The 16,296-nt window shown below is 36.0% G+C and overlaps 1 protein-coding gene across 2 annotated transcripts in view; it reads right to left on the reverse strand.

Annotated features, from left to right (window-relative positions):
• Positions 1 to 16,035, reverse strand: part of zgc:100829 (uncharacterized protein LOC445149 homolog) — a 30,505-nt gene extending 14,470 nt beyond the window's left edge. The window contains exons 1-6 of one of the 2 annotated variants that reach the window (XM_046867476.1): positions 15,762 to 16,035; positions 14,828 to 15,164; positions 5,018 to 5,165; positions 3,642 to 3,759; positions 2,250 to 2,288; positions 1,461 to 1,502 (exon numbers count right to left, since the gene is read on the reverse strand). In XM_046867476.1, the coding sequence (XP_046723432.1) occupies positions 1,461 to 1,502; positions 2,250 to 2,288; positions 3,642 to 3,759; positions 5,018 to 5,165; positions 14,828 to 14,996 (516 nt within the window). In that variant the 5' untranslated portion in view covers positions 14,997 to 15,164; positions 15,762 to 16,035. Of the gene's footprint in view, positions 1 to 1,460; positions 1,503 to 2,249; positions 2,289 to 3,641; positions 3,760 to 5,017; positions 5,166 to 14,827; positions 15,165 to 15,300; positions 15,470 to 15,761 lie in introns of those variants that run through there. The other variant, XM_046867477.1, reaches the window with a different exon arrangement.
• Positions 16,036 to 16,296: the final 261 nt, after the last annotated feature.

Below are 16,296 nucleotides of genomic sequence, written 5' to 3' on the forward strand. Positions count from 1 at the left end.
GGAAGAGATAGAAGGATATATATCTACAGAGTCTGACAGAGACAGGCAGAGACAGAGAAATGGAGACAGAAAGCATTGCCAGTGGTTTCACTATGACGTTTAGGGACTTTCCACACAGGAAACACCAAGAGAGTTGATGTAAGGCCAGCTCTCGGGAGCGGACAGTCTGTAATTAATCAGCGGCTGTATTTATCTTTTTCCATTTACAGACACAGGGTTACAAAAAATTACATCAAAAAAGGTGTGTATATATAAAAATACACCAGCATACCAGACACAAAGAAGAATTTTTGACTTGTGCACATAAGAAATAAAGAGTGTAGGAACAAAAGTAATGATATCATACAGCATTTCCCTTATTAGTGCTTTTTAAAGATGTGTCCATATGTTGCACAGTCCAAAAACATTCTTATTTTCACCATGGTGCCCTTTTAAAAATGTAATCATACCCAGTATTGGTATTATAGTATTCTGGGAAGAGATGCATGAATCCAAACCTCTGTATCAGTATTGTGTATTAGACTATGCGGTACATTGCATATTAGATTGTGTATTATATTAAGCATGACATTGTAAGATGTGTTAGACTTGAGTTAGATGAGTATAGATTGTGTATTAGACTATATGTTAGACTATATATTAAAATGTGTAAAAAGATTTTGTAATAGACTGTGTATCCAAATGTATATTAGACTGTATATTATACTGTGTGTATGACTGTGCATTACATTGTAGATTAGACTCTGTATTAGACTGCGTATTGGACTGTATATTAGGCTGCGTATTATGCTGTGTATTAAACTGTATCTTAGGCTGTGTATTAGACTGTGTATTGGACTGTATATTAGGCTGGTATAAGGATGTGTATTAAACTGGGTATTACATTGTATGTTGTATATTAGTGTGTGAATGATTGTGTATTAGAGTGTATATTACACTGTGTATTAGATTGTGTATTAAACTGTACTGCTACTCAGGCAGGCATACTCAGTTATGACTTGAACAGTGTTAGTGGTAATAAGGTGTAACTGTTAGCATTTTTATATACTAAATATTAATATATAATTTTAGGCATTAATTAATATATTATTTTGTATAATATATTATATTGTATAAACACATAAAATATTGTTCCTGTTTTTTTTTTTTAAATAAAAATAAAAATTGTTACAACTTCATTACAAAAAGAAATATCTAATAATAAAATAATGAATTATAATGATATTACTATTAATTAGTTACTATATAATATAATATAATATAATAATAATATACTAAAATATAATAATAACTGAATATAATAAAAAAAATATTGAATGTATTTATTATATTTGCATCATATTCAATATAAATATAAAAATACATTATTCTGCATATTTTTTTCAATGTAGTTACTACAAGCGTTCAATATACTTTTGTTATAAGTCATATGTCATAACACACCCAGCCATCGTACTTACATTCTCAACAGGAGTTGCAGGCTTTTGTTCACATGATGATATCTATAAAGAAAGTCCAGAGAAGACATGTTTCAGTAAATAACATTATTTACATCAAAGCAAAGGTTTTCAACCTTGGGGTTATGACATGTGCATGAGGTCACAGGAGGTTTTGTTACTAAACTCTAGGGTTAGGGTTGTTCTGTTTTATGCACATAAATCTGATGTATAGAATATATTACAATGAAAATTATATGATGATAAATTGAAAACTGTCAGATTATAATTTAAAATAATTTCCATTATTTTCTGTCCATTCAGAGATTCTCTAATCGAACATCCATGGGAAGTGTGCTATATAAACAGTGATATGTTTTTAGAAAATTGTATAATGTGCAATATTTACACATATTAGTTTAAGTAAAAGTGCAAAAACAAACGCATTAGGGCAAGTTGTATAGGGCCAGCAGTGCATTTAGTGTAAATCGGCTTTAGTCTTATGGCAATATTACATAAAATACAAAATGTTTCCAATTCAACGAACAAACCAAACAATTTGCTAGCACTTATTTAATATTTAATAATAATAATAAAGCTATACAGCTATGACCATGTACTGTGAATAGTTGAAATAGGAAGTATGAATATAATTAATTGTATAGAATTATTGGGGGGGGCGTAATAAAGATTTGCGATTCTTTAAATAACAACATTGCATTTCAAAAAAGTTATTGTTATAAATAAATAAGCAAACAAACAAACAAACAAATAAATAAATAAACATAATCACATTGCAATACTAAAGCCTACCTGTGGAGGGGGCAGCGTCATCACTTCTTCACTGTTTTCCTGTCAAAAAAACACAAGACCTCAGATCACACAGAGTATCACTTTGAGCCTGCTTAATTAGACGACCTGTAAACACTGAACGTATTTAAACATGCAAATCAAGCATAACTTGAAAGTAGTGCACTTAAAAGTGTGTAACATGACTGTGTTTATAATAAGCAACATACACTTCCAGAATCGCATGTTTTTGCACAGACTTAATGCATTCGGAGAATGTGAGGCTTCTGAAGGCTTACACTGTGGCCAAAGCGACCAGCCTACGTCCATCTTATCGAGCGCCGGGCTGCACACGGCGTTGCCATGGCAACCCCACGACGATGTGCGATGTGCCTTCTTCTTCTTCTTCTCCCCCACAGCCCACCACTCCCCACCACCCTCTCTCGCATTAGTATAGCGTGAAAGAGAAGGGCACGAGCATGAAAATTCACCCGCGCCCTACTGGACTGCAGATTTTACCACACTCGCTTGCGCTCTCCACTTTCTCATTCTCACTTTTTTTCACCACATACACACACCCACACACACTCACATCCAGCCTCTAGCACAGATCATAGTGTCGCAGGGCTTTGACCTCCCTCAGTTGTTCTCTAGGGTGGAACTAAAACCGGTAGCACAGAGCCGAATTTGACTCAGACTATGCGTATGAGACCGCCTGCACACACACACACACACACACACACACACACACACACTAAGCTGCAAAAACAGCATGCAAACTCCAAAGCAGAACAGAGGTGAGCCAAGAGAGGAAAAGGTAGAGATGCAGGTGACGAGGAAGGGAAGCTTGTGTTAAATGTAATGAAGGGAATAGTGGAAAAGGAAAGACAAGAGAACCGAGTGGAAAGACAGAGAGACAGAGGTTGTGATTTATTTGGCTCTTGAGCAGTGATGGCTCTCCCTGCGGAGAAAGTCCGTCTCTCTGCCCCACGGCTCTGTCCCAGATTAATGACAGGAACAGGAAGGTCACCTACACACGCATACACACACACACCCGCACACTAATACGTAATCCAGTATCACCTAAATGCAAGCACAAGCACACACTCACACCAGGCCCAAACACTGACACATACACATCCACAAAAAAAAATGCTCACAAACTGATGCAGTCACACCAAACACACATCCACCTTCATTCTTCTCCTCATTTACAAGATTACTAAGCTCTCACAACGTTTCAGGAGAACAAAAGAACAACTGTGGGAGATGATAAACAAGTTTCTATGAGATTTTACGAACATTTGAAATATCTATTTTAATAATGTTTTCTCAGAAAAACTACAGCATTGTTTCTTTTGCTGAGGAATGTTCGTGCTAATGAAGTGTCGAAGCACGGGTTTCTCTTTCACTCACCTTTAAATCAAGCTGTACTCCAGACAATGTTTTGGGTGGGAGATTCTCTCTGCCTGATCCCACAGGTTCTGTGGAAGTTCGGCTTACAAGGTTACTCTTGAAACTTGGTTCCTGGATGCTGCAATAGGACATACAGAATATAATAACAGAACAACAATTAACAGTAAGCAATATAAAACATATACTAAGGGCAATAAGGCTAATTAATATTAGAAAATATATTACATGACTATGGAAATATACTTCCCTGTTTTTTTGTTTTTTAACACCTACAAATAGAAGATATTTAACACACAAGATTAGGATTATTAATTTTTCCTGGCATTTGATCTTGTCACTTCCAAACCACAAGCTAACTGTTGCTTATTACTTTAACACGTAATAACATAAGGCAAACGCCTGCTTCAACTGGGAAGTAAAATATTTTCAGAACTTCTGCTAATGCCAAAGTCTAAAATGGTCACTATGAAGACAGAAGTATTGGGACACCTGACTGAGCCATATGTGGATCTTCTTCAAACAGTTCCCCCAAAATAGGAGACACATGATTGTTTAGGACATCTTTGGATGCAGTACTATTAAATTTTCCTTTCAGTTCAACTAGAAGAGCCAAGCCTGTACCAGCATGACAATGCCACCTTGCACAAAGTATGCTCCATGAACATATGCTTTACATGGGTTGGAATGCAAGATCTTGAGTGGCCTGCTATAAAACTCTGACTTTAATTGTTTTGAACACTTTTTGGATAAGTTTGAATGCTGATTGCACCCAGGCCTTGTCACCTAACCTACATCAGTGCCTGACTAATGTCCTTGTGGCTGAAAAAGAGCACAAATCTCACAAATCTAGTGAAACATCTTCTCAGAAGTGTAGAGGTTATTATAACTGTAAATTAAGAGTAAATCTGGAATGAGATGTTTAAAAAGCACATACAAATCTTATGGTCAGCTGTCCAGAAATTTTTGTTCATAGAGTGTACTTTAGGAAAGTGCTATCTACTCTCTATGCCTAGACACCCATGAATAGCTCCGGTTAGTGTGTCATATGCATTTTTATTATCGGCTTAAGAAAATAAGTAAATTAGTACACAGAAAATTAAAATATTCAGCCATTGTGGGTAATACTCTAAATATGTTGTTATGCCATTCATGTCAAATCTTTTTATTATATGATGTTTTCTTTAGCCCTAGCCCTTCATGCCAAATTAAGTAGTTTCCAAAGGATCGCTTTTCACACATCGAAATGCTCCAACTCCAAATTTGGATACGACAAAATACGACTCATTCATTCCAGAATTCACTTATTGTTTAAAACATAACATTTCAAACATGAATCCTGACTGCACTGCAGTACAAGGAAAAGAATGTGTCCATACTGGTAACTGTTGCAAAGACTAGCAGCTTTCCTCTCTCCAAACCCTGAGCGGAGGATCTTGGAAGACTTGAACTCGTCCATTTCTCCGATGACGATGACTTTCACGTCACCGTCGCATCCCAACAGCCAGCTGACACTCTTACTGTGAGCTACACAATAAGAGACAGAAAAAGACACAGGGATACTCATTATATTCTTTTATCACATGTATGTATGCATACATGTTATTGCTTCAAAAAAGAGGAATAACACTGAATAAAACAAAGGGTGTAAGAGCATTCATCATTCATTACGCATCAACGGATTTTCATTTGTAATTGCTTTGGTTGGTGGGGGGTGACAAGCACATAAAGAAGAGATTTGGCTGCAAACAAGGGAAGGATATCAGAATGAACTGGTTCTTCTTGAACACCTCGTGGCAAAGGCACGGCATTCCAGCTCGACAGGCAGACATGCCCTCGGTTGTCATAACAAATAGTCTAGCTATTAAAACAAGAGAGTACCTAGTTTGTTATGAATTCCCTCAAACAGGAAAACCAAACCACTTGGTAGTGGTTTAGTTTGCATTAAAATGATTAGCTGTGAGGTCTATTGACAGATTGTGCTGGGATTTCTTGCTTAGTCTGAGCAGCTGACCAGCAACCAGCTGCAAAAACACATAGCAAGCTGCCAGACTGGTAGACCATGTTTGCCAACTGATTAGTTCTTTTCCAGCTTCTTAATTAGTTCAACAAATGTTTGAGATTTTTCAAACTGCCTCACTGTCATGTTTTATTAAAAACATCCAGCTTCAATTAAGCAAATAAATAAATAGATACATTTATCTTTTATTAATATTTGTTGGTAAATACATATTGATAATAATACTAATTTATTTGCTACACTGCTGGGCCCGCAAACAAGGCCCTTTACCCTCAACTGCTCTGTTGTAAGTTGCTCTCGATAAGGGCGTCTTCCAAGTGCATGTAAATAGCTATAGAAATTAATATTATAGAGAAACGCAGTATAACAGATCACTGCATCACAGACAGGTATCTTATACAGTGAGAATGAATGCCATTACCAAAGGCAAAATGGTGGGGGTTTTGTTTGCCAATTTTTAATGGTTAATGAAAAACCTTAAGAACAGTTCTGCATTTTTTCCAGATCTTTCCTCTCTATGTCCAGCTTCTTTTAAAAAAGTTCATATTGGTAATGTACTTGTAAGTATATCTGCAACCAAATCAATTTATTCTCCTCTGTCATAAAAAAACAGCTATAAAATCCACAGGAATATATTTGAACTTGTGCAGTTTGCTACAGATGTGGTTTGCAAGCTGACTAATGTGCTCTCTGACCATCCAATCACAGAACGCAACATTCCAACATGATTAGACAACTGCTAGATGGCGCCGGAAGCGCAAACTTAAAATCTGATTGGTTAAGCAACAGCTTTCAAATAACATGTTTTGTATGCTACTGGGTGTCCACAGTGTTTATTGTGATGGGCTTATGGCAGATTCTTTTGACCCTGGCTTAAAGACTCTTTGACCCTTTTATTACTGTTATTGCACAGTTTAACAGTGTGCATTTTGCTGACTGGTTTAATAGGAGCAGCTCAGATTGTAAAGTCTATTACATATTGATGAACAAAAATATATTAAAATGTAAGTCAGCGATTTCGATTTTTTCGTTTAGGCCAGCAGAAAAAGCCTTGCTGGCCCTGATGGCCCACCACTAATTCATAATGATAATGATATAATAATAACACTAATAATAACAACACTGAAATTCATAAATTTCCTAGCAAAAATTATGTTTTAACAAATTAATGCGGGAATCAAATAAAAAAAAAAAAGAAATAAAATAAAAAAGAAATTGCTGACACAACTGAATTTGAGCTGCAATAATACAAAATCTCAGAATAGAAAATTGTTCTAAAAGGCCAGTATGACAAGGTCAATATATGATATGAGAACATAATGTACAGTGCTTCTAATTAAAAGAGAGGAAGAAAACACATAGATTCCAAAGGGCCTAAAAATGGTCAGCACATGTTCTCAAGATCAATGCAAGACATGCTATTAATAAAAAAAAAAATTTACATTATTAAATAATATGATGGTAAAATAGTATGGTATGAGAGCCTGATTACATCATGTATAAAAAATATATCATGCAAATGTAGTGTAAGTTCACTTAAAGTTCATTGTAAGTTTTTATTTCACAATTGTGTGTTATTGAGACTGATTATTAGGGTATTCATTTAACCAAACAAAGCAGTTACCCTGCACTGCATGCTTTCTGTTTCAAGAAGCCCTGTGGTTTGATTGGAAACAACAACAGCAAGTCATAATTGTGCAAAATGAACAAGCAGTCAGGTGGCAATTGTGAAATATTCTCTTTCAGTTATGAGGTCAATAAAATTATTGTGCATTATGGAATTATATTAAAAAACTGATGAAAATAAAATCTCAATTGCTAGATTAAAGAAAGTGTGCAACTGTGTAATTACTAGATAAACAAAAATCAACTGTGGGATATCTTTTAATTAAGAGATGGACAAATCACAAACACACTGTAAAAATTGGCTTCTTGATAGTACCTGGTATACTGTTGTATGAAGCCACTTATATTACATGCATTTGATACTTTCTTATGCCATTAACTGAAAATCCTGTCATCCAATTAGCCAGTCAATCAACAGGTAGCAAATGTGTGCAGCAATTTATACTGTAGTACCAGCACAAAAATAACATCACTTCAGAAAATATGCACTATATGGACAAAGGTTTGTGGACACCTGACAACCCAATCCACATGGAGCCCCTATTTGCAGTTTTAATAAGCTTTAATAAGATGTTCCAATAGATTTTGGAGTGTGCTTGTGGAGATTTGTGTATTTAGCCAGTAAGTAGAGTAAGGTCAGGTACTGATGTAAGTGAGGTCAGGAGGCCTGGGGTGCAGTCAGCATTCAAATTAATCAAAAAAGTGTTCAATAGGTTTTGAGGTTAATCTCTAAAGCAGGCCACTTCAAATCTTTCACTCCAAACCATGTACGAACAGCCCTATCGAACAGTCTTTGTGCAAAGTGGCTATGTCATGCTGGAATAGGTTTCAGTCTTCCACGTGAAGGAAAAATGCAATAATTACAAAATTATTTCTTTAATATAGTATTAGTTTGGGGTATAGTTTGACATCTATCTGATTTTTATATCACTAAATGCTAAATGTTTGCTAGCAGTGACTAGCCACTGATGTGTCAGTGTTGCCAATTAATTATTACTTCTCAATTATATGTTGCCTAGTGATTTGAATTTTCACTTTTCTCTGAACTAGCTCTTTTAATGACTAAGCCCTGTGTCCATAATTTACATTCAGCATAATAAGCGAATGTAGATTATGCTTATTATGCTAAGTAAGGAAAGTGTCACAGCAGAGAGATTTAGAATAGGTTGTGTCAGAAGTAATAGTGCCTGATTATAAAAGTGGTGAATAATATTTCTGAAAGTAAGGACTTGCAAACATTTAGGGCTTAGTAACAGAAACCAGTTCACCAGACATTAACCATGATAATTTAACACACATGTTCAGATGTTTTTCTTGGACAGAATTCATAAAAGCCAGAAGAATTCTGAATAAAATAATAAAATGGCATATAGTAGAAAAGCCTTTTTCATTTTCTTTTTTTTTTTTTTAATTGACAAATTAAATTACAATCCAAATGATTTGCAGTGTAAATTAAACACATTGTTTTTATTTATTAATGTATTTATTTGCCACAGCACTGTTTAAAATTCAGTTTAGATTTGATTTATTGATTGTTTCATTTTGGATACACTTTTTTTTATAACAGCAGCTCTGACAGTTTTTCTACAAGAACACATTGATACATTATCATTTTATAGTATCATTCTTTAGTAACAAACTTATTTAGTGACATTATCTGGTGAGAAAACAAAGTATTTTGGAAGTAGTCTCCAGTTCAAAAGCTCTGCAACAGTCAGGACTGAGGGGTTTGCGCTTTCTTGGCATGATCATTTATTTTGTTTACTTTTTATGATGGAGAAAAAAGAGAGGACGATGGGTGTTAAGAATGTTTATAGCAGCTATAGTGAAGGTGTTAACAGGAATTGTGCCAGTTCCTGAACATTAGACCTAACTGAAAACAAATTAAATGTATAATATGTTGTAATTTTGGATCAACTGATGCAGGTTGACATAATAAAAAACATTAAAACACATTGGGATCGCATCAACCTTACTACATGATTATTTTTCTACAAATGAGCCCTTGTTGTTATTTATTCCTTGCAATAAAGAGTCATAAAGGACATATTTATGACCTACACTATAAAACATATATAGTTCCAACAATTATTAAAGAAAATTAAAAAGTGTACTTGATTTGATTAGGTGACAGTATACACATTTTCTCGCAACATTGTATCACATCAAGTCAGATTATTGCATATGTTCAATGCTGTACTGTCTCTAATCCACTTTGGTTTATAGACTTCCTGGTTGCCAGTAACATGAATTCCCCAATACTCCTGTCACACTACATCCTTGTAAAACTAAATATTTGAACTTTCCCAGGCAACCAGGCATTTCCTGAAATATACACACAGCCCCTTGACAGCTAGAACTTCATCCAGTTATACAGATTATGCAAGATTCACCACGGATGACATTCAAATCTGGCTTCACTCGTGCTCTCTCTTGCTTTGTGCCTTCAGACTGCTTTCTCTGCTGTTTGTTTGGAGCACAAGCGCTTCCTGTAGACTTCCTGCTTTGCTTGCAGTTAATTTTTTTGTGGCATGGAACATGGCCTGGCAGATATTTCCTGTCCTGCTTTTAAAATGAAAGCGATCACTGGTTCAACTTAAAATACTTGCTCTCTAGAGCAGACACAAATTGAACTATTATATTTTATTTGCCAAATTACATAGCATGAAGAGATTTCTAAGTCAGAGAAGAGAATCTAGTCTGACAGTCTGTTGGGTTATTGTCCACTGTGTTTGAGGATATTGTATCTCTGTGGTTTAGAGAAACCACTGACCAGCTGAGGAACAGCTGCATATGTCTCAAGGAAAAAAGAGGCCTCTCTGTTTTCTCCAGCAAGCCTTGAAAGGCACATGATAATAACAGCTTTGTCTTTGACGTAGCCATTAAAAGGTCGAAACGACGCACATGTCAAGGCGAGTTAATGCACCGCCAGCCTACATGTGACTTATGGTTATCAGAACACTCCTGTTTGAACTTCTCCTTATGACTTGCTCAGCTGCTGCTGCTGAGATAGCCTGAAGACTCCTGAGTCATCTCCTTTATTGCAAGTTTTCTCACAAAAGCCCACTACGTGTTTCATGAAAATGCTGACTAGCAAGATTCTTTTAATGTCACAGCAGTCCTGAGAACTTGTACACTTAAAGCTTAAAATACTTAAAGTTTCTAACTAACTGCTTTAATCTACTGTAGGTCAGTTTCATTACAAGTAGATCTTAACAGCATACTTGGGCCTTCTTCTTCATGTTATTCATACAGCATTTCTGTTCCCTTTCAGCGGTGCTTCAAATATGGCTTATACAAGGACCTCATATACATAGAGTCTACTGATAAAAGTTGATAAATTGTTACCTAATTGAAATATTCTAATTCTAAAAGGTTATAATTTATTTCATGATCCATTTTCTGAATCAAAATTGTCTTCTTGGTTGTAGATTAAGGAAGAGGTTTAAATAAACAAGTTTTGCAGCTGAAAATAATAGCAGTGAACATAAACTCTGAAATATGTTTTATATATATATATATATATATATATATATATATATATATATATATATATATATATATATATATATATATATATATATAGCTAGCTAGTATTGTTTTCTTACTATTTTTGGTAGGAAACAAATAAACTCACCCCTGAGCAAAAAAAAAGTGTTAATCTTCATTAGCAATCCATTTTCTCTCCTAATTTGGTCACCTGCCAGTTTTCAAATCTGAGCCAGTTCTTCCAATATGACAACTACCTACCATGAAATGATGAACGGAAAAAAACATGCTGTTCTAACCATATTCCCTTCCAACAGAGTTTTTAAAGAGATGGTATTATTAGTCTGTGTCCTAATGAACCAGTAACAAATTATATATTTATTCATGGAGACTTCTGTAAGTCTTTTTCAATGGGGAAGTGTGAAATGCCAGATATGTGAATATAAGAATAAACACTTAATCCAAATCACATAAAGCTAGCTGACTGTGTTTTTCTTTTTTTAATTGGCTTGTTTGGTATCACACACTTAGCACAAAGAACTATCGACACTTTTACACATACACGGGCTCACAGACATCCATGATTATCTAGTGTTGCTGTGATTGACTAATAGGAGATAGTGTACTAACCTTGAACCAGTCCCCATCTGAATTTAATTTCTTTAGATCAGGATGGCTATGGACTTATTACAATTCAAACTCTGCAATCTCTCAATGATAGAACAATTGTGTTTCTATCACACCACTCAGAGCTTAAAAAATCTGACTTAAAAACTTAAATCCATTTCCCATACATAATACCAATTCAATCCATTTCCGTTTCAGGTTGTAACATTACAAAATGTGGTTTAAGTGGTGAACACTTAATATAAGACCATAATTACCATTTTTAGGCAATGTTCAATGTTCTACATATGTGTATATTAGGTTAGTCTTAGTGGGTGGGATATATTAGGCAGCAAGTAAACTTTTTTACCTCAGTGTTAGAAGCAGGAAAAATGGGCAAGAGTAAGAATTTGATATGGGCCAAATTATGATAGCAGTGGTCAGTATCTATTACAAGGAATGAACAGTGGTGAAGTGGGGACAGGGTTATGACTCATTGATGCACGACTTCTGGTCGTGGTCGTGGAAGGCTGGTCCATGTGGTCCAATCCAACAGATGAGGTCCTTAGCTCAAATTGCTAAAGGTAATACTGTTAATGCTCGACGGGTCAGGACTTTTGGGAGCAAAAAAGAGGGACTGACACAATATTATGCAAGTAGTTATAATGTTATGCCTGATCGGTGTATGGCGTATATACAGTATGCTCATTTATGTATATGCTTACATATACAAATTCCATTTCTATTTTTATTGTATTGAAATTTTATTTTATGTTAATTAAAATTCTACTTATTCCATTGTAACTTAAATTCTACACTATAATTTCTTATTAAAAGTCAGAATTGTGTGTGAGAGACAAGTAAGATTTGATGTTGTATTTGTGTATTTAGAAGGTAAAGAGCTAAATGCAGGTCAGTGAACACATTTGTGCATTTATGAGTTGTTAATATGTAAACTACTAAACAGTTTTTGGTCTGACCCACATGACATTGGACAAACTATAAAATGATTTGTTACCTAAATCTTCTTCAAAAATCTCAGTCAAGGGAAAAAGATCTATTTAGTCAGTCGATGTCAATTCCAACATAAATGCCCCAAAACCTGACATTCTTTCTGAAGCCGTCTCACCCGGAAATCATGGCTGTATAAAACTGTCTCTAAAGCACATTTCACTGCTGTGGTTTCAGTGCTGAGTTTCTGAGAGCGTTCATCGTTTCACTCGTCGCATAACACAGGATGTGCCTACCATACTCAAACCACACACTATCAGCTGAATGTTCTCACTACTAAATCATATATAAAGTCATACCATATTTAGCCCTGACAGGCTTTTAAAGAAGCATGAGCAGACCGGTATAGTAAAGGTTATATCAGTATGCGTTGACGTTTGCAAGGTGTGTATTGATGAGAAGGTTTGGGTGTGTAACATCTTAACAAAACATTCTCAGTGTAATTAGAACATTTTTGCTTGGAGTTTTCAATATGATATATATGTGGTGATGTATATAAGATTATCAAAATTACTCTCCTTAAGATTATTCTTCCAGGTTTACCATATTGACTCAAAAAAAAAGAAAAAACACTTTGTCCCCATTTACATTTATAGCATTTGGCAGACACCATTAACCCATGACCTTCCAATCAGATATCCACTATTGTATCCATTTAGCTCCCACTTCATTCAAATCCTGAACTGAATTAAGGCTAATTAAGGACAGATCTTCAAGAAGTTTAAACTCTAATGCTCATTAAAACGAAAGCCTTGGAAGATTGTTGCCATTGTAATTTTTTTCCAAATGTTTAACTGGATTTTATGTAGAAACAATAAATACATACAATATTCACTGTCCTCTTTATAAAACAGTAATTATATGACTCGTGCAGTATTAAATATTTAGTTTGTTTGTATGGTCAACATTGGCACATGGCTTGCAGATCAAGTTGTTACAGATATTAGCTTAATGCAGCCATAAAATTGTATTGATTTGATTAATTCCTAATTGTATTAAATGCTGGTGTTTTCTTTTGGAAAAAATCTGAAAATATCAAAAACCTTGACTATGTCCATAACAGCCAAAAGCAATTGCTGGACTCCACCTCTTTTATAAAATGTAAACAAACACACCCTATGCTAAGCTTACACATTGTGTTCCCATCATGTTTGGTATCCTAAAGTCTTAAAGACGTAGACTTAGATTTTGGGTCCAAATGCTCACTCACTGTTTCATACTGACACTAGCTGTGAAACGGAAATGGATTGAAGTTCAAGTCCAAACATCTTTTCTCCAACACACAAGGGTTTGTTTGGAAGCTTGGAAGTATCAGATATACGTGTAGTCCCCGAGTTACGATGGTTTGACCTACAATTTTTCTATCTTACAATGATTATAGCAATACAATTTATTTTTTAAATATTCACATTTTCGTGCGGCATTTAAAATTTGGTACGATACAGTAGGACGTATCTCAGCTTGTGAGATGACTTACTCTCGGCAGCAATTGACAGATTGTCTTATTGGTAGACAGCGTATTCTTTTCTACGTTTTTAGTGTTTCAGAGCCCAATTTCAGATCTTGTCTCACTCCTTTTAATCACCAATGAAACAAAGCACGTCTGGCTCCGTCCTTCACTCGTGAATTGGCGCTCGTGCACGCACCCACTGCCACATACACATATACTGTAAAGTTTATACATTACCGTACTGTACATTGCTCTGTTTTGCTAAATTGTGTACTGCCATTTGTTTAATTATTAACAAATTACAGTATACTACCCCATAGTGATCACCATTCATTAAGTTTCCTTGTTCTGCTAGGCCTTGTCTCAAATTCCATTTTGTTTTTCCAATTTACAATGGTGTCATTGTAACGCATCTCCATCATAAGTCGGGGACTACCTGTATTGTCATGTTAAACATATTGAATTGGTACAGTACACAGTGAAACAAAACAAAGTTCCTCGAGGACTGAGGTGCTACATAGAACAACACAGAATTTCATGAGACAACACAGATTCTCCACAGGAAGGAGAATAACAATCAGGAAGTTAAAATAGCCACATACATCTACATGATGGTCCATGTCTGATTGCATTTTATTGTTAATGTTTGATTATTGAGTGAGAGAAAAGTGTTATATAGCTTCTGATTGGAAACAAAGTGGTTGAGAACAGGATGAATCAGTCACTATGTAGTATTTATGAACATTTATCGCATTTGTTCGGCGCTCTTATCTAAAGTGGCTTACATTTCTTTCATTTGAATATTGCTGAAGAGTTAAACAGTTCAGGGTTGATGGGCCCAGAAGGGGCAGCTTGGATTTCTTCCAGTTAGGACAACATCTTAACCAAACTGTGACCAATGTCCACATTGTCCACATCTACTTTAATTACAGTTGACTGATTATTTGCATTGTAAATGTAAAGACGTGTAACATGGTGATGCCGTACCTGGCCTGGGTTTGCGTGGTTCCTCTTTCTCCAGTTTCTCCTCATGCTCTTTCCAGCGCCGGACTTGTTCCTGTCTCATCTTCAGGAACAACGTCTTCTTCTGCTCCTCGTTCAGAGCGTCCAATACATCCGGGTCGATGTACATTTCCTTCAGGATCTGCTGCAACATGGCTACTTTTTTGTGCGTGTGTTTAATCCTTTAGATCCAGATGGAGAAAAAGTATGTGTTGGAATTATATGGAGTGTGTGCCTGGGTGCCGGCCCTGCTCCTGAGCCCTGCTGCTTGCTCACTCACAACACTCTTTCATCACTGAGCAGCAGCCGGCAGCTGGACGGGCTGTGGGGGTTAAAACAAAAATGACAAGTTACAACATCTGGAAACAATCTGCCTGGTTTTTTTTTGTAGCTTAGGTTCGCTTGCTTGCATTGTCGTTTTATGGGTCAAGTTAGGATTTCTTTGTGCCTCTACTAACTTTTCCTGTTTGCCTTCTTCTCTCGTTTTCTTATCGTCCTCGTTCAACTGCTCTGCCAGACTCCTTTTCTCAAAAACAGTGTGAGGCACCAGAGTGCTGTTAAACATGCAGTTTCTCTTGCTTAAATGGGAGGAGATTCCTCTAAAAAAAAAAAACCCACCCTCTTACAAACCCCAACGAAGCACTTGAGTTCTATTTTAGCCTTGTCTTTTTGTAGCTCTAACTCAACTTCAAGAGCAGTGACTAAAGAGAGGAGCATGCATGTTAGTTCAGGCGTCCCTTAAGATCGGAAACATTTACAAGAGACAGATGGCATGAGCGAGACAAAGCCAGGGTGAGGGCTGTCAGTCAACCACAGTAGAAGTTTGCAGCAGCTGGAAGAGTGATGGAAGACAAGATAAAAGGCAAAAAGTCAATGCAGGGAAGACGAGTGGAGGAATAAAGACTATGTTCATACTCACAGTTGGGTGCGGACGGTGTACAGCAGGCGTTACAGATTGGGAGAATGAGTGCTGCTGTCCTCCTTTGCCTTTGTGTATGACTTAGTTAGTGACATCACAACATTCCATACTCTCTCTCTCTCTCTCTCTCTCTCTCTCTCTCTCTCTCTCTTCCACCCACGCTGTTGATTTTTTTTTCCCCAAAAAAAGCATAAACACACATATTTCCTCTCTATCCCTTGTGCTGTTCACTAGAGAGCAGGAGCTCAGGAAGCTGGGGCAGGCAGTTGGTGCTTTAAACAATGTAGCAGCAGCCTGCTGAACAAAGCCGGATGGGTGACAGAGTGAGAAAGTGACACAACAGCTGTAAGCAGCAAGACCCAATGACAGTCAACTAAAAAAAAGTAATGTTTTTTTTTTTTCTACAAGCATTTTATTTAGGTAATGTCCATTTTCTTTTCTTTTTGAACTTATTTTTTACAAGAGACAGATACATTATTTAATGGTTTAATCTAGACAATGAAAGATTTTTAAAACTATGGGATGAAAAGAGTTG

The sequence above is a fragment of the Silurus meridionalis genome, chromosome 15, assembly GCF_014805685.1.
Source record: "Silurus meridionalis isolate SWU-2019-XX chromosome 15, ASM1480568v1, whole genome shotgun sequence".
NCBI lineage: Eukaryota > Metazoa > Chordata > Actinopteri > Siluriformes > Siluridae > Silurus > Silurus meridionalis.